Source organism: Phoca vitulina, unplaced genomic scaffold, assembly GCF_004348235.1.
Source record: "Phoca vitulina isolate PV1807 unplaced genomic scaffold, GSC_HSeal_1.0 scaffold295, whole genome shotgun sequence".
In the NCBI taxonomy this organism is placed as follows: Eukaryota; Metazoa; Chordata; class Mammalia; order Carnivora; family Phocidae; genus Phoca; species Phoca vitulina.
Window position 1 is genome coordinate 6,463 of NW_022589982.1, and position 18,615 is coordinate 25,077.

The 18,615-nt window shown below is 53.8% G+C and overlaps 1 protein-coding gene, 1 non-coding gene and 1 pseudogene across 3 annotated transcripts; 2 read left to right on the plus strand and 1 right to left on the minus strand.

Annotated features, from left to right (window-relative positions):
• The first annotated feature begins 1,151 nt into the window (after nucleotides 1–1,151).
• LOC116629128 (melanoma-associated antigen D4) lies at nucleotides 1,152–8,717 on the plus strand. Of its 2 annotated transcripts, none has more exons than XM_032399426.1 (13): nucleotides 1,152–1,260; nucleotides 2,213–2,453; nucleotides 2,737–3,570; nucleotides 3,916–4,119; nucleotides 4,230–4,293; nucleotides 4,521–4,600; nucleotides 4,990–5,081; nucleotides 5,724–5,803; nucleotides 5,888–5,930; nucleotides 6,367–6,429; nucleotides 7,401–7,515; nucleotides 7,856–8,286; nucleotides 8,491–8,717. In XM_032399426.1, exons 2-13 carry the CDS (start codon nucleotides 2,244–2,246, stop codon nucleotides 8,498–8,500), a joined length of 2,226 nt encoding a protein of 741 aa, XP_032255317.1. In that variant the 5' UTR covers nucleotides 1,152–1,260; nucleotides 2,213–2,243; the 3' UTR covers nucleotides 8,501–8,717. The 2 variants fall into 2 exon arrangements, with proteins under 2 accessions (XP_032255317.1, XP_032255315.1); XM_032399424.1 differs by having other exon boundaries at nucleotides 2,243–2,453.
• On the plus strand, nucleotides 7,011–7,141 carry LOC116629129. The gene has a single exon (XR_004298701.1). It is a non-coding gene; the product is annotated as a small nucleolar RNA SNORA11 (small nucleolar RNA).
• A 3,976-nt stretch (nucleotides 8,718–12,693) lies between the features above and the next one.
• Nucleotides 12,694–17,614, minus strand: LOC116629127 (annotated as a pseudogene).
• Between the last annotated feature and the right edge of the window lie 1,001 nt (nucleotides 17,615–18,615).

The window sequence follows — 18,615 nt, forward strand, 5'->3', positions numbered from 1 at the left end:
TGCCCCAGGCCCCTGCCCTGGAAGGAACCCGGGCAAACATTTACTCTGAATCGGGGCTTGCCATGGCTCAGACACACAAGTGCCTGATTGTCCTGGCTGCTCCAGCGGGCACCAGGAAGGCCTCAGGGGCAGCGTGTTCGTGCCACTCACAGCGAAGAGGCCTGACAGTTGGGGCAGGGAGTGGACCCTAAGGAGCAATTCCCCCAGCTGGATGGACCCACCTAGAGTAGGCAAGGGGTGGAGACGGGGGGGGGGGGGTCTCTACCTGTGTCCTGGATGCAGAGCTTGAGCTTAGGTCTCAGACAGCACAAACTTTGCTTGTTTGGGACAGGTGTTGGCAGGGCAGGAGAGGTGTGTGTGTGGGGGGGTGCGGGGGGGGGAGTGGATCTGTCGCTCAAACTGGAGAGGGGAGCCTGCCTCAGTCCCCAGGCCAGCACTACTGGGACATGGGGTTTGGAGTCAGGAAGATTCAGGACCACATATTGCATTTTCTGTTGACTGGTTCTGTGGCCTTGTCTATTCATGCGGTGTGTCTGTGCTTCAGTTTTCTGATCTGTAAAATGGGCATGCTGACATCCACCTCCCAGGGCTGCCGTGAGAGGAAGACCAGCCCCAGCGCAGATAGTGCTGTGATGCCCAAGCTGCATAAAGAGTAGCTGGGGAAGCAGATGTTCCCATTGTGTCTGGGGGCCTTAGAGATGGATGGTGCTGGGGAACACAAAGGCAAGTGGCATCCTCTGGCCATTTCCATTCCCCTTGTTACATACAGTTAGACACCCAGCTAGAGACCTCTGTGTTTGTGACCTAGGGGTCATGCTGGGGAAGCCAGGCATAGTGTATTCCAGACCACACTGGAGGAGCTTAGCGGGAACGGGGAGGGCAGGGAAGAGAAGCATTTGTGCAAAAGTGCGGGGATCGAGGGTAGATGATTGGGTGGTCCAAGTGCACCACAGGCTGTGAGTGCGCGCGCCTCGGGTCAGAGGAGGGGTGAGGGGTATCTGGCGGGAAGGAGAAAAAGCCCCCCACCCCGCCCACCCACTCGCGGAATCGCATGCGCACTGGGGACCTGGTGGAGAGGGCTTTTGTTGGGAAAGCGGGCGGGCTGGAGGGGTCCGCGCATGCGCAGGCTGCCCAGCCGCGGGGGGGTGCGCGGAGAAAAGGGGCGGGGTGGTCGGAGCTGCTGTGCTGGCAGCAGTAGGCGAGGGCGCGGCTGCGGGGTTCCTGGTGCTGAGGACGGACGCCATTGGAGCCCCAGGGAAGGTAAGGACCCAGCCTCAGACCGGACCGGGAGAGGGCGAGTGGAACCCGGCACGCTGCGCCCTCCCCACCCCCACACCCGGATCTGAACAAAGCCCAGGCACTCAGAACCCGAGCCCTATTAGACCCACGGTCTAGGTAGGACCCTCCCCCACCCCCACCCCCACCCCCCCGCCGCCCTCTCCCGCCAGGAGACGCAGGGCTCTCTGATCCGAGCCCTACTGATACCGGAGCCCGCGATCCGAACCCCTTTAGCAGACCCGTGTGCTCCCTGCTGAGCTTCCTTAGAGCGGAGGCCCTACCCCCACCCCCAACCACTCCTAGATCAGTCCCAACCAGCTGACCCCGTTGCCCCCTTCTTGGAGTTGCCATCCTGGGGGTTGAGACCTCTAGCGCTCCAATCCATGCCTCACCTAGTCCGAGCCCCCACCGCCCCACCCCTGGAGCTCCTCCTGTATGAGCCCAACCCAGACCTGAATCAGCTGAACTCCCCCGCCCGGACCTAGCCAGAGGGTCTCTGGATTCAGTTTCGCATAAGCTTTCCGGGGCTCCTGTTGTCTAAGCCCTCTCATGTCATCTGCTCCCCTTTCATCGTTAAATCAAAGCCCTTTGTTTCTCCCTGTCTCAGTGCACATCCCCTGTGGGACTCCTCAGACCCAAGCCCGCCAGTCCACCCCCTATTCAAATCTAGCCGCTGAGATGGGGAGCCTGCCCATCCTAAACTCCCCCTTAAGTGCGGGGTCTCCTCCGACCACCTCTCTCCCTCTCCTAGAGCTCTGTTAGATTCTCTGACAGAATCTAACCCAACTGATACCCCCTCCCCCCGGTGTTCCCCCCGCCCCCTCCACCGCCTCGTACTGCCTAGTAACCTGATGATTGCCGCCCCCCCCACCTCCAGAGAGATCCCACTGGATCCCGCCCCCTCCCCCTGAAGAGGCCTCACCCTCCCTCCCAGGCTGAGCTCTCTTCTCCTTGGGACCCCCAGCATGGCTGAGGGAAGCTACCGCATGGAATCGGAAACCTACAACGTTGAAGACATGGACGAGGGTAGTGATGAAGTCGGGGAGGAGGAGATGGTTGAAGGAAACGACTATGAAGAATTCGGTGCTTTTGGAGGCTACGGCACCCTCACCAGCTTTGACATCCGTATCCTCAGAGCCTTTGGGAGCTTGGGTCCAGGCCTTCGCATCTTATCGGTGAGGACCCTGGTGGGCCACCTGCTGGCCCTGGGCCTTCTCCCCCTCCCCCCGCCCAAGCTGCTGGGGAGGGGGGTGGGGCGGTGGATGAAAGGGAGGGTTGAGTGGGGAAGGACTGCCCAGCTTCCCCAGCCTTCCCTCTCCTGCTCCGAGAAAGGGGGCTTGGGAAGGTCTGGGGGGTGGTGGGAGCTGGCTGCAGGGAGGAGGCTGGCCAGCACAGGGAAGCATGCTGGGAGCACGGAGAGCTGTCTGCCTTCCCCTACCCTTCTCTCTGGCCTTACAGAATGAGCCTTGGGAACTGGAAAACCCTATGCTGGCTAGGACCCTGATGGAGGCATTTCAGCTGGATCCAGAAACACTTGCCAATGAGGCTGCCGCCCGTGCCGCCAACGTAGCCCGCGCGGCCGCCTCCAACCGTGCTGCTAGGGCCGCCGCCGCCGCCGCCCGTGCCACCTATAATCAGGTGGTCGCTCAGCGCCCGGTGGCCGCAGACCCGGCTGCAGGAGAAGATACCCAGCCCGTGACCTGTGCGGCCCAGGCTCAGGCAGCCGCCCCTGAGACAACCCGAGCTGCTCCGCACGTCTCCCAGATGCTAGTCAACAGTGAGGTGGCCGCCCCGGGGGCTCCGGCAACGTCCACACAGCCCCAGACGGCCTCCCAGGCGCAGGAGGCCGCTACCGAGGGCCCCAGTACCGCCCGTGCTTTCGCTCAGGCTCCCTGTGCTAGTGAGATGGATGCCACCCGGCCCAAGACAGCCTTCCTGGGTCAGAACGATGTCTTTGATTTCACCCAGCCGGCAGGTGTCAGTGGCATGGCCTTCCCACGCCCCAAGAGACCCGCCCCAGCCCAGGAGGCTGCCCCAGAGGGCCCCAGTGCCGCCTCCTCGGGGGTGCCCCCGGCAGCACCTGCCAGGGAGGGGGCAGCCACCCGGCCCAAGACCACCAAGTCCGGAAAGGCTCTGGCCAAGACTCGGTGGGTGGAGCCTCAGAATGTTGTGGCAGCCCCTGCCACCAAGGCCAAGATGGTCCCGAGCATCCCTGAGCCCGAGGGTGCAGCTGCCACCGCTCAGCACAGTGCTGAGCCCTGGGTCAGGATGGGAGGCAAGAGGACCAAGAAGGTGAGACCTCCCTGCTATCTCCAGCCCCCCTTGCTCCCCTCCGTTCTCTGCTCAGTCCTCTCCTCTGCCCCCTCCGCTCCCTTCCCCTCTCCCCCCTTGTCTCAGCTTGTGCGTGTTTGTCCAACACAGTGCGGTAGCGTGCTCTGACTGCACGAAGCCTCTGTCCTCAAGCCTGGAGGGAGAAGAGGTTGGCTCAGTGCCGGGCACGTAGTAAGCACTCAGCACACGTCATCTGCTGTTTGTACTACTTGATTTCCAAGTACCTGCTCTGGTTAAGATGTGTGCAGGGCACTTTTGCTCGGCCAGCCTGGTAGCCCTGGGTCTCTCCTCTCTCTCACGCTATAGTCCAAGCACCTGGATGACGAATATGAGAGCAGCGAGGAGGAGAGAGAGCCTCCTGCGGTCCCACCGACCTGGAGAGCATCGCAGCCCCCATTGATGGTGCGGGCTCAGGTGGCTCCCCGGCCCCCAATGGCCCTGAGGTCCCAGGTACCCTCAAGACACGTACTGTGCTTGCCACCGCGCAACGTGACCCTTCTGCAAGAGAGGGTAAGAAACCTGCCTTTCCCCCCATCTCCCTCCTCTCCTCTCCTCTCCTGTGGGCCAGTTCTTGGAGGTCACCCATGCCTTGATCTCCCTGTGTGCTCCTCCTTCTCCAGGCGAATAAGTTGGTGAAATATCTGATGATTAAGGACTACAAGAAGATCCCCATCAAGCGCTCAGGTGGGCAACCTGGGCCCCCTCCCCGAGCTCTGCCCTTCCACTGTCCCGTCCGGCATCAGATGTCTCCACCGAGCACGCCCAGCTGATCGCTCCATTTGCACAGTATGGGTGGGGGGGGTGGGGGGGGTCCCGACGGTGCTCCCCTCAGCAGGGCTGACCGAGGGGCTGCTGCAGCTCTTTGGCCCCTGCTCAGCCCAGGTGCTCTCTCCACCTCTCGCCTCTTGCAGACATGATGAAGGACGTCATCCGGGAATACGACGAACATTTCCCTGAGATCATTGAACGAGCAACATACACTCTGGAGAAGGTGGGCAAGTGCCCGGGCAGCTCACTGTGGTACAAGAGCTGCAGGGAAGCCTTGAGCCCTGCAGCCCCTTGAGGCCCCCTTTCGGTACTACCTGCTCTGGGAAGGCTTCCCTAGCTTCTCCTCCTGGGAGCATCCACTGCGTACTTGCTTCCCCGGAGGGTTCCTCTCCCTCAGATTCCTTCAGTGTCCCTGGTCTCCTGAAGTGGGTCCTACTGCTTTGGCCAGTGCCAGAGCTCCCACAGGGCAGTCCCTCTGCAGCCTCTCTTCTCGAGCCTTCCCCATAACTTCGGCGTCCCTGCTGAGGGAAAGTTCTAACGGGGAACTGAGGGACTGCCTGCAGGACAGGCAGTGTGGGTTCCTGCTCTCATGTTGTCTCCTCCCCCACGTAGAAGTTTGGGATCCATCTGAAGGAAATTGACAAGGAAGAACACCTGTACATTCTCGTGTGCACACGGGATTCCTCAGCTCGCCTCCTGGGAAAGTAAGAAAGGGCAGGAGGGTTGTGGCCTTCCTCACTGGTGCCTCCCCCTCCCCGTCCCCTCAGAGAAACGGGAAAACAGGGCTTTGGTGCCTGGCAACGGCTCCCACCCACAGGTAGTGGTGCCCAGTGATTAGGGGATGAAAGGGGAAGTGGCCTGGGGTGAAGCCTTGCTGCTCTCAGGACCCCCACGTCCACCCCCCCTTCCCCCACTGCCACCTCCCCGCCCCATCTTCCTAGGAAAGCAGGCTCCTTGTTGCCTGCCTCCTCCTGCTACGCGCCTGGCCTGGGCTTGGCAGAGTGATCCTGGGGGAAGGAAGCTTCCCATCCAGTGTAACTCCCGACGCTCAAAGGGCAGGGAAGGTCTGGATGTGCCTCCGGACACACTGTTGCCAAGTGGTGGCTCCCCGTCTGACCCCATCCTGGCCGGAACTCTGGGAGGGAGTGTTCGCATCCACATTTGAGGCGTGAAGCGATTCAGTCCCAGACAGAGGAATGAATGGTCTGGATGAGAGAGCAAGCCAGATGTAGAGTGGGAAGAACCGCCCGGTAGCCCAGCCATCCGGGAAGAGCTAGTTGGGTGAGCCAGCCCTAGTCCCTCGGGCAAATGGCTGCTGGACAGGATCCCTCTTCCTACACCTTCAGGACCAAGGACACTCCCAGGCTGAGCCTCCTCTTGGTGATTCTGGGAGTCATTTTCATGAATGGCAACCGTGCCAGCGAGGGTGAGTGGCTGGACCCGCAGCTGGGGGGTTGCCCACAGTCCCAGCTTCGTGTGCTAAATTCTTGTGGCTCTTCTCCCCTCACAGCTGTCCTCTGGGAGGCACTACGCAAGATGGGACTGCGCCCTGGGTATGATTGGGCTCTCGGCTCCCGCCCCTCGGTGTTGTCCTTGGGCACCGGTGGCCCCGGGGTGGGATTAGCCTGGGGGCCTAGTGCAGGGGAGTGGACCTCCTGGCCTGGGTAGAGCGCAGAGGGTCCCACCGGGGTGCATGGGGAAATGATCCTGAACTCTCAGCCCCTCTCTGCTCCATGTCCCCTCTCTGTCCCCAGATGGGACCCAAGAGAACCCATCAGAATTAGGGGTTCCGATCACACCCTTGCCTAGGGCATCCCTGACATGTGGCCCTGTGGCCCCTGCTGCCACCCCAGGCCTCCATGGGGATGCCCCCTCCCCCCCCCCCCACACACACAGTCTGGGAAGCTGTCCATCCTGCTAGGGAGTGCTCCTGCCCACCTCCGGGCACTGCCCCTGCGTGTAGTCATGGATTCCTTTCCTGGCCCTCAGGGTGAGGCACCCATTCCTTGGAGATCTGAGGAAGCTCATTACGGAGGACTTCGTGAAGCAGAAGTAAGTAGTGGCCAAGTTAACTTCGTCTCACACTCGTGCACTCCTCGTGGGCTGATGTGGCTGAGCAAGCCATTCCCGATGCCAGATCTTAGAGCCAGAGGGATAGGTGTCTCTGGTGTGGGGGTGGGCGGGGTACGTGAGTGTTGGCGGGGAGTAGAATTCCAGCGCAGCCTTGGGGAAAGGGAGTCGAAGTCGGCAGAGGACACGGCGCAGGGTGTATTGGAACCACCGTGCCATTTGGTACCTGCCCTGTAGGCGGCTGGAGAATGTCTCCCGCTTTACATCCCGGGAACCTGGGGCTCAGAGAGTAGAAGTCTTGAGTACGGCCCCGGCTGGTAAGGGGCCCATTTGGTCCCGGAGCTCAGCCCTCCTAACTTTCCGGTCAGGCCCAGCCTGTCCTCGGTCCTCGGAGAACACACGCGTGCGCTCACACAGGCACAACAGACTGGCCCAGACACGCGCATGCGCGCACACGCAAAGTGGGGAGTACGCACGGAGTGTGCCGCTGTTCTCCCCTTTCCGATCCGCTTCTTGGCGGACTGTCCCAGGGTTCTGCCAGGCGGTGGACGGGAGCCTGCGATGGAGTGTGCTCATAGCAGGGGGCCTGAAGCAATGGCTCCTGGGTTTACACCACAATCCAAGGGGGATCTGGGTTCATTGTGACAAGGGGCGTGAAACTTGTGGCCTTCCTACGAACAGATACCCGACACGTGTCCCACCCCGCACCTCCACGTGGCTTCTTCTGGGCAGGACCAGCGGCCTGAGGCTTTGTAGGCCTCAGTCCTGGAGGCAGAAACCCTGGGAGTGAGCGTGGGAGTGAGGCATGGGCCGGAGGGCCGGAGGGCCGGGACAGTCCTCCCGCAGGAGCTGGGCTGCAGTATCGGGGCTGGGAAGGGCCTACCCGGGAGCCCTTGGTGCGACGACAGGTCTGCCTGGCTGGAAGCAAACGTTTCTCTTCCTCTTGCACTGAGGTACCTGGAATACAAGAAGATCCCCAATAGCAGCCCACCCGAGTATGAATTCCTCTGGGGCCTGCGAGCCCGCCACGAGACCAGCAAGATGAGGGTGCTGAGATTCATCGCCCAGGTAACAGGGGAGCCTCTGTTTGGGGCCAGGCAGTGGGGTGTGAGTTTGGTGCTTGCCATACCCTCTCTGTTTCTTGGCTACGGCCTCCCCCTCAGGCTGTTGGTCCAGTGAGCATCCGGACAGGTTCCTAAGTAGGTCACTTACCCCAGTTCACAGGTGCAGTAAGTGTGAGGGATGGGGTGAGGCCCCGGGGCTGGCACGGAGTCATAGGAGAGTCGGATTCCAGTGGCCTCGACTTGCCTCGTGACCACGCCCAGCCCGCGGGAGGGTGTACGGCAGGAAGCAGGTGCTCAGCGAACGTGGGGTAGCTGTGCGCATGGTGTCTGTTACCCCACTGCAGAATCAGAACCGAGACCCCCGGGAGTGGAAGGCTCATTTCTTGGAGGCTGTGGATGATGCTTTCAAGACGATGGATGTGGATATGGCTGAGGAACATGCCAGGGCCCAGATGAGAGCCCAGATGAACATCGGGGATGAAGCTCTGATTGGACGCTGGAGCTGGGATGACATACAGGTGGAGCTCCTGACCTGGGATGAGGATGGAGATTTTGGCGACGCCTGGGCCAGGATCCCCTTCGCTTTCTGGGCCAGATACCATCAGTACATTCTGAATAGCAACCGTGCCAACCGGAGGGCCACGTGGAGAGCTGGCGTCAGCAGTGGCACCAACGGTGGGGCCAGCACCAGCATTCTAGATGGGCCCAGCACCAGCTCCACCATCCGGACCCGAAATGCCGCCAGAACGAGTGCCAACTTCTTCTCCTGGATCCAGTGAGATTTGCAGTGGACACCTGAAACTCCGAGGGAGGGGGTGGGAAGGGGCTGTGAGAAGTCAAGTCGGGGGCAGGCCTGGGTGGTGCAGTGGGGGAACAAGGAGTTGTGAGAGACACTTGTTTGTTTCTTCGTGTCCCCCCCCCCCCCCCCCCCCCCGTCTCATGTCTACTGATAGTTCTGCTTTTGTGTCTTGTGTTACAGACAACGCTGATGAACCGCGGCCGTCCCTCACCAAGCCGGAGTGCCTCCTCAGATCCCTCCTTCACACAGCACTCTAGGCAGCTTCTACCTGCCCATCCAAGATGGCATGCAAGATGAAGCTCTCTTCTTTGCCCTTCCTGCTTTTGTTGTGTGCTTTTGTTGTGCGCTTTTGTCGTGTTTTCATGTTTTTGGTATCAGTGTTACAGTAAAGTTGCAAAATTACTTGGGACGTTTCCTCCTTTATTTGCGCACGTACCTGTGCACGTGGTGCTCTGAGCGGCACGTGGCTGGGGGCTCCGACATAGACACTGCCCGCCTCTGCCTGGAAGGCAGCAGGTGGGGGGAGGGTGCCGAGCAGATGTGGAGAGGTGTCAGCTGAGTGTCCAGGCCATGAGTTGCGAGAGGCTCCTGTCCACATAGTGACATGATTTCCTCCACGGTACGACCCCAGTTAAGACGCCAGTGGTGGGGGCGGTGGCAGGAAAAGGGATGGCGTGGAAGGCTGTGGGTTGGTGCCACTGTCCCTCCCACCAAGGAACAGGGTCCACAGACATCCACCAAGACCCACCTCCTCCACCCATCTTTGGAGGTGCCATCTTGTAACCCTTCCCTCCTCCTCCACACAACTTCAGCACCTCATCCCTCCCTCAGATGGAGCCTCAAGGACAATGAGATAGGCCTCGGCGACATTCTCACCCCTCCAGCAGGTTGAAGGAGGAGCCATTATTGCCCACAGAGTAGGTTCAATGAAAACAGACCTCGACAGCCTGTGACCCTGACCCGAGGCCTGTTGGTGGGCTCCGGAGCTCTTCTTCACTGGGAACAGGGCCCTCCCCGTGAAGCCAAGGCCCGGGCCTATGTCCTGGTGTCTTCAAGGGCTGGGTGGTCCCTGCAGGAGTGGGGCTGGGACTGCAATTCCTCCAGCGGACGGCAGTGAGAGCAGAGACGCCTGGGAAGGGCTCAGTGGCAGGCTGGGACAGTGTCCGGAGCTCTGTCGGCTCCCTCAGTGATGTCCACGCTTGGGAGGACGAGGCCCCAGGTTAAGAAGTAGGAGTGAAGGGGCGCCTGGGTGGCTCAGTCGTTAAGCGTCTGCCTTCGGCTCAGGTCATGATCCCGGGGTCCTGGGATCGAGTCCCACATCGGGCTCCCTGCTCGGCGGGAAGCCTGCCTCTCCCTCTCCCACTCCCCCTGCTTGTGTTCCTGCTCTAGCTATCTCTCTCTCTGTCAAATAAATAAATAAAATCCTTAAAAAAATAAATAAATAAATAAATAAATAAATAAATAAAATAAAATAAAATAAAAAAGAAGTAGGAGTGAATCGGGTAAGGGCCCCTGCACCCCATTGCCTCTTTTCCCCGAGAAGAGGTTCCCTTCTCTCCCCCAGACTGGGCTCCTGACCCAGATCCAGGCCCATGATTTCACAGGCCCAGTGAAGAATGAAAAACGTGGGCCCCCTTGCTCAAAAATGATGAAGAATTCCGAGAGAGCCACGGCTTGGGCTTGAACTAGGTGTGCAGCCCCTCCGCGCACAGGGTCCTGTGGGGCTGCATAGGTCACACCCCCAGGAAGCTAACCGTGTAAGGTTTCCTCCGCCTAAAGTCGGGCTTCAGGTGGGTTTCTGCCTTGCTGGCCACTGCTGTGGTTTCTGCCTGCCCGGCGGCTGGGTCCCTGCTTGGCCACGAGGACACTGTGATTCCGACAGAATTTGAGTCCCCTTCACTTTGGCTTTACTGACGCATGGTCTGGGATGTGAGAGGGATGAAGGATGCCTGGGAGCCCAGTCCTGGGGTGACGAATGATTCGAGACTTTTCTGGTCCTCTCAGCCTGGGAACCTCCCAGGCCCCTGCTGGTGCACACAGCAGGCACAGGCCTTTCCATGGATGAGGGTGCAGCCACTCACCCAAGGCCACGGGCAGGAGTTTGAGCACTGGGTGCAGAGGACACCTGAGACACGGCCTCTCATCTGGAAAGGAGGAGAAAGCAGCTCTCCGAGACAGACAGGGTGCTGGTGAGGGTGCCACCTCCCCAGGCCTGTGGGCTTGCAACACTCCCCTCTTCCATCCTCCTTTCCCCTGGCTGGCCTATCCAGGTGGGGGGTGGGGGGATGGGGGGGTGGGGGGGGGGGGGGGGGGGGGTGGCGGGCTTCCCCAGAGTCGGAACCGCACTCTGCACTACTCAACGGGTAGTTGAGAGCAGGGTGGGCGGGGAGGAAGAAAGCAGTGGGGTGGCCTCTGGGACAGGGAGGAAGGAGCGCCCAGGGGAATGCTGACAGACTGACTGGCAGGCAGGTCACCTGGGAGGCTGCCTGCCTGCTCCCTCACAGGGCAAACGTGACACCAAGGCAGGTGTCCTTCCTGGGACCCCAACCCAAGACCCTTCAAGGCTAAATGCATGCTCTGCCCACTGCAGCCGGCTCCCACTGCCTCGGAGGGGCTCACAGTGTCGTGAGAGCGACACCCCCATCTCTCACCACTCTCCAACAATAGCCACCCTCCCCCAGCCAGGCTGCCCTTACCACTTCCCATCTCCCTTCACTGGGCCAGATCCAAACCCCTCATGGCTTCCCTGCCCCCAAGGCTCATCCTGGGCTTTCAAGACTCCCACCACCCTCCCAGCCTCCTGAGACATCAGGTTTGGCGGTGTCCTGGGCATCCATCCTGCTCCTCCTCCTCCTCCTCTTTGTCAGGCCCTGGGGCCCGGTTCTCTGGGTGCAAGACCTCATTCCATCCTCGCTGATACTCTGCGGGGGCTACTGTTCCCCATGGCACACGTGACAAAATAGACCCGGAGAAGGGAAGTGACTTGCCTGAGGTCTCTGTCCTAGCTCTGCCACCACCTGGGCAAGTGACCTTGGCCCAGCCTTTTCTCCCTCTGGCCCTCAGAGTGCCCACCTGTCACAGCACAGGATTGGGCTAGATAGATATACTCTGAAGGTGCCCCAGCTCTGAGGTCCTGTGGGTCTGCTTTCCCAGTCACAGCATCTCTCTGGGCCTCAAGTTTCCTCACTGAGTAATAGGGGTAAGAGCATGTACCCAGCACTGCCTAACCCAGCTCCCAGGGTGGCTGGGCGCAGCTGGCGTGGCCTGCGCATGAAAGAAGGTAGGAAGTGGGTAAAGCAGTGGGAGAATGACAGGTGCATGTGCCCCTCCCCCACTCTATGCGTGTCTGAGGTGGGGGTCCTCTGGAAAGCACCTGAGGTTGACACCCCTCCCTGACCCTCTGAGCCCCGTGACCTCGGGCAGGTCACTTCACCTCTCAGAGCCTCCATCCCCTCATCTGTGCAGTTAGGGTTACTTACACTGCTTGCCTCACGGTCCCAAAGACAGTACCGAGCAGTAGAGATTGGAAGTTATCGGAAATCTAGTAGCACCCCAAGCCCCATCCCCTTTTCCAGTGAGGAGACTGAGGACCAGGCAGAGGAAATGACTTGACCAATGTCGAGTTCTCAAGTTCCCCGCGTTTCAACTTGGGATGACTCCATATTACAAGTGCCCTTTATTTGGAAACCAACGTCGTAGAAATGATACAAACCTGCAGGACATCGTACGCTTCAAATATGACTTTGAACACTCCCCTCACAGCCTCACAGTTTCCCAAGATGCCAGCACTTCAGCACCCACGTCAGAAATGGGCTGTCACACCTGAAGGTGACACAACAGTCCCTTGCCAGGCTTCCTGCCTTGGTCTGTGGTTCAGCCAATACATGCAATTTTATTTTGTGGTAGTTGACATGTCTACGGGTTGCAGAACTGCAGAAAGGAAAAGCAGCGTGCATACCCAATGACCACAGGAAAGAAGAAAATTACAAAGACAGTGGGGCTAGAGTTGAGGAGGATACGGAACAAAGCAACTCCCCTACAGTGTCCGTGGAAGTCTGAATTTGTACATGGCCTTGGAGAAACATTAGAGAATTACAAGCATGTTGCTACCTCACGCTGCCTCGAGGGAGGGGATGTCAGAGACAGGTTCTAGGTGAAAGTGAGCCTTCTGAAAGCAGAGAGGGAGGAAACGGAAAGGTGGAGCTCTACTACCACTAGCCCATTGCCTTTAGCCAGGAATCTGAGATGCCTGAGAGCTGGATAAACATGTGCCTTGCGGAAGAGCTGCAGTTGCTAACTAGGCTTTAGCCTGTCTCTGAAGCTGTCTAGGAAACTTTGGGGTCCTAGCCACTGGAACGGGGACACCGTGGAGGACCCCTACGATCAGGCCACCCTCTCAAATCTCCTCCTCTTGCTTTTTTCCCCCTCCACCTGAAAAAGGGGCACAAGGCACAAGGTTGGAATGCAGTGGGGTCAAAGGTAAGGGCAAAAATCAATGCAGAAGGACGTTTCCCAGGAGATGGAGTCCAACCAGTGTAGTTTCAAATTCTGGTTCTGAAGCGCGCCTTGTTCATCTGTGCGGTGGCGGGGGTGGGTGGGGAGGAGAGCTTGGCTAGAGCCTTCTGCTTGGTGCCCACAAGTACAACCTCTGAACAGGGGTGAAAGGCCCTGAACGCTTCCATTATCACAGGTGTCTGTTTGGCCGTTTAGCCACCTGAGCTCCTCCAAACCAACCTAACAACAGGGTTCTCTTTATCCGCTTTACTGAGGTTTAATTTACAAGCAAAATAATGCCCGTTTAGGTGGACAGTTCCATGGACTTTGACAAATGCTACCATCCATGTCACTCCCACCCTAATCAAGACAAAGAACAGGTTCACCATCTAGTGGTGTTCCCTTGCACCCCTTCCCAGTGAATTCCTACCATCCACATCCAGCCTTAGGCCACCACTGACCTTCTCTCTATATCACCGTGGATTAGAATTCTCTCCCCTACAGTCCGTTACACACATAAACATGCAGTATGTAATCTTCCGTGTCGGCCTGCCTTCTATTTCTCTGCTTCAATGCTTTGGATATTCATCCACGGGGTGGCACGCATCAGGAGATTAAATCAAAACGGCGGGCACCTGGGAGGCTCAGTTGGCTAAGCACGTGCCTTCGGCTCAGCCCATGATCTCAGGGTCCTGGGATAGACCCCAGGTCAGGGCTCTGTGCTCAGCAGGGAGTCTCTTTTTCCCTCTCCCTCTGCCCCTCTCCGCCCACCCCACCCCCACCCCGCTCCTCCTCTCCCTAGCTCTCGCTATCTCAAGTCAGTAAATAAGATCTTTAAAAAAATAAATAAATAAAATAAATCAAAATGGCCCCTATTCACAACCTGATTGTCTCTGTTAAAATCGTACAGATATACAAAAACGTCCTAGAACTAATAAAGCCATTCATCTAGAGTGCAGGATACAAGACTAAAACACAAAAAAGTCAACCACATTTCTATACACTAGCAAAGAAGTGTTGGAAAAAGAAATTTACCACTCAAAAAAGAAAGTCAATTCTTGGATGTGAATCTAACAAGTGATGCCGGGTATTTATATACTAAAGACAGCAAAACGCTGGAAAACCAAACAAAAGAAGACCTAAATAAATGGAGGAACATACCATGGTCATAGATTAGAATATTTAACATAGCAAAGATGTCAACTCTTCTGAAGTTGATCTCTGGACTTACTGTAATTCCAATGAAAATCCCGGCAGCAGGATTTGTTGTAGACATAGGCAAGCCGATCCTAAAGCTTATGTGGAACCTAAAAACAAACACACAAACAAAAAGAATAGCCAAAAAAGTATGAAAGAAAAAAATAAGTGTGGAGGAATCACATTACCTACATTTAGGACTTTTCAACAAATGTGTGGAAAAAACTGGATCTCCACCTAAAAGAAAAAGGATCTCACATCTTATACTAGAACTCACTAAAAAGAAATCTTAGATGGAAATCAAGAATATGAAACTGTAAAACTTTTAGAAGGAAACGACAAAATCTTTGACCTGGGTTTGAGAAAGATGTTCTAGGTAGAACAACTCCACCCTGCCACCACCGCGCCACCTCCATCCCCCCACCCAGCCTCGTTTTCTTTCTGTGAAAAATGCTGTTAAGGGTTTGAGGAGAAAAATCTCAGGATGGGAGAATGTATTGACAATTACCTAAACAACAGAGGGCTTGTATCCAGAGTAGATGAGGAACTGTCAAAACTCAACAGTAAGAAAATAATGGAAAAAATATTTGAAGAGATACATCAATAAAAAGGATATATAGGTGGCAATTGAGCACATGAACAGATGAGCACACTCACTGGCTCTCAGACAATGCAAATTAAAACTATGGTGAGATAGCAGTATTCCTATATTAAAATTGCTGAAATTAGAAAAAGCAAGCAAGCAAAAAAAAAAAAAAAATCCCTCAAACACGTGACAATATCAAATGGTGTTGAGGATGGGCAACAACTGGGTTCACCACATGTTGCTGAAGGGAATGTAAGGTGGTACAACCACTTTGGAAAACTATGTTATTGCTTTTTATAAAGTTAAACATATTTCTTGTTTTTTTTTTTAATTTATTTATTTGAGAGAGAGAGTGGGAGAGAAAGAAAGAGCACAAGAGGGGGGAGCGGGAGCGGGAGAAGCAGACTCCCTGCTGAGCAGGTAGCCCGATGCGGGACTCGATCCCAGGACTCCAGGATCATGACCTGAGCCGAAGGCAGTCGCTTAACCAACTGAGCCACCCAGGCGCCCTATAAAGTTAAACATATACTTACCCATATGACCTAGCAATCTCACCCTGCAGTATTACTCCTAGAGAAATTTCAACTTGAGTTCATACGAAAACCTGTAAGTGAATGTTTGTAGCAGCTCTGTTCATAACCACCCCAAACTAGAAACAACCCAAATATCCTGCAACAAAGTGTATTCTTTCCAGACAATTAAATACTATTCAATGGTCTAAAGGAATGAAGTATTGATACAGTCAACAATTTGGATGAAACTCAAAAGCATTGTGCTTCGTGATAGAAGCCAGGCTCAGAAGGTTACATTTTATTTTATTTTATTTTTTAAAGATCTCATTTATACATTTGAGAGAGAGAGAGACTGAGAGAGAGAGAGAGCACGAGCAGGGCAGAGGGAGAGCGAGAAGCAGACTCTCGGCTGAGCAGGGAGCCCAGTGCAGGACTCCATCCCAGGACCCTGGGATCATGACCTGAGCCGAAGGCAGACGCTTAACTGACTGAGCCAACCAGGCACCCCAGAGGGTTACTTTTTAAACGGTTCCATTTATATGACTTTCTTGAGATGACAAAACTATCATAAAAGAGAGCAAGTCGGTGGTGCCCTGGTTAGGTGTAGAGAAAGAGTGTGACTACAAAGGGATAGCACCAGGGACTTCTTGGGGGCTATAGAAGTGTTCTGAATACATATTGTGATGGTGGCTACAAGAATCTATACATGTGTTCAAATCTCTGGAGCTGGAGGTCCAGAAGAAGTCTACATCACTGAATTTAAAAATACAATTAAGGAACTAATGGCAAAAAAGTTTTTTTCAACCAAAAAATTATTAGCATTGAACAGTAGTGTACTGCGCTGCAGAAAATATCGAATACATTCTTTTAGGATTAAGGAAAACCATACCAAATGTCAACCCAGATGAACACAAATGAATGAATAGCTATAGACATGGTAAATATAGGGAGGGTTAATTATTTTACTTTTCAAAAACTTCCTTTAAAAGTTAACTGAATGTTGGGGTGCCTGCTTGGCTCAATGGGTTAAGCGTCTGCCTTCAGCTCAGGTCATGATCCCGTGGTCCTGGGATCGAGCCCCGCGTCAGTCTCCCTGCTCAGCGGGGAGTCTGCTTCTCTCTCTCCTCCTGCCCCTCAACCCCACTCGTGCTCTCTCACTCTCACTCACTCTCAAATAAATAAATAAAATCTTAAAATAAAATTAAATTAAATTAACTGAATGTTGGGGCACCTGGGTGGCTCAGTAGGTTAAGTGTCTGACTCTGGATTTGGGCTCAGGTCATGATCTCAGGCTCCTGAGATTGAGCCCTGCCTTGGGCACCTTGCTCAGCAGGGAGTCCGCTTGAGATTCTCTCCCTCTCCCTCTCCTTCATTCCCCTCCCCCTACTCACGTGCGCGCTCTCTCTCTCTCTCTCTGTCAGGTAAAAAATAAATCTTAAAAAAAGTTAACTGAATGTTTAGAAAACCAAAAACAATGCGTTGTGGGGGATACAATGTATATATAAATAAAGTCTATGGAAACAAAAGCAAACAGATGGGAGTGTAGAAATTAAAGCATACTATATAAGTTTTTCCTTTGTACGTGAAGAAAAATTTTATCATCGAAGGTGAAAGGCCTAATTTTAACTATGTGTAATATAATCCCTACAGGAACCACTTACATATAAAACAAAAGGAATAAGTATTAAACCAAGATATAGATTAAAATTGGAATACTGAAAAATACTCCAAAAAAGGAAAAGAAAAAGAAAAATACTTCAGTTATGCATAAGGGGGTGAGGGAATTGGGTTAAAGAAAGAATGAAAAGACAAATAAAGGAAAGAAGGAAATAAAAGAAGGAAGGAACGAAGCAAGAAAGCTAGAAAGAAGGAAAGAAAAAGAGAAATAAAGCTACTCAAAATAAGAGGATGAAGTTAAAGCCAATCATACCTATACTTAAGCTAATTGTATATGTTCCAAACTTTCCTAATAAAAGGCAGAGATTGCTAGGCGGGAGAGCTGCAAGACACCGCAATATGCCATTGAATAGAAACTCACTTTTTTTTTTTTTTAACAGTTTTTATTTAAAGTCTTATATAAGATTACTTTATCCCTGTATCTTGTCAATGTTTCTTCCTCCTGTTTGCAGCTTTCCTTTCCTACTTGTCGAGATTTGGCTTTACCTTCAAGGATCATTTTGTGGTTTTTGTCTGGTTTTAGTCTAGTGGTAGCCACCTTGCTAGGGCGAACGGACAGTTGTGCCGTTCGCCTTCTCACGCTGTACTCATTCAATGTAGATGACGTGTTTCTTCCTGTAAACCTGGACTAGTTTGCCAGTTTGCTGGCCTTTGTCGTGTCCTGGCACAACCTGTACTCATCATCCTTTCAGGTGGGCATGGATCGAAGGTTGTACTTCTGTCTCAGCCCTTTAGAAAGACAGGAAGGCCTAATCTTCCTGCGAATGTGGGAGGGTGCACTGAAATGCCTTTTCTGGTTCTTGCTCCAGTCAGAAGTCACAAAGGGATTGAACTTCATGTTGGCTGCCGGCACTTCAGTGATGGCTGCAAAAGGCAAGAGTGAAACTCACTCTAATATGGAGACAGAGCTAGGTTAAATGCAAAAGGGTTGAAAAAGAGATGCCATGGGAACATGAATTGTAAGAAAAACAGTTCTAAAAACGGCTAAGTTAAATTTTAGGACCAGGAGTATTACTAATGATACACAGGGATATTTAATAATGATAAAAGCATCAATTAATCAGGAAAGCATAATGATCATCAGGTGCCCTGGAAAATAGAACTTTAAATTTCATAAAGTGAAAACTGATAGAACTTAAAAGACATAAACGCAAATCCTTTTAATAGTTGGAAATTTCAAAAATTCTCTCAGATTTTGATATAGCAAATAGAGAGAAGGTCAGTAATTATAAAAAAGACTTTAACAACACTATCCGCTAACTCGACTTAATTATAGTACATTCCACCCAATAGCAGTAGAATACACACTTTCTTTAAAAGCACATGGAACATGCACCAAGCAGGAGCCTATCACGGGTTATAAAGTAATACTCCATCAGAGAAGAAGGACTGAAATCCATGTCGTGGGTGTTCTTTGGGCACAATGGAATTAAACGAGAAATCTATAACAAGAAGATTTCTAGAGAATCCACAAAACTTTGAAATTAACCAACGGACTTCAAAATAACACAGGCCCAGAGACGAGGCACTTAGGGCAATTTGAAAGTCATCTGAACTGAAGAGAAATGTAATCACATCATGTCGACTTTTGTGTGATTCAGCTAATGCACTACTGACAGAGAAAACCGTAGCTTTGTGTGTCTATATTAGGAAAGAAGAAAGGTTTAACATCAACAAAATACAAAACTAAGATGCTACAAAAAGGTGTAAAAAATAAACTGAGAGGAAGTAGAAAGAAGGAAGCAAAAGGCTATCAGAAGCTGACGTTCATATGTGGAATTTAAGAAATAAGATGAACACAGGGGAAGGGAAGGAAAGATAAAACAAGAAAAAACAGAG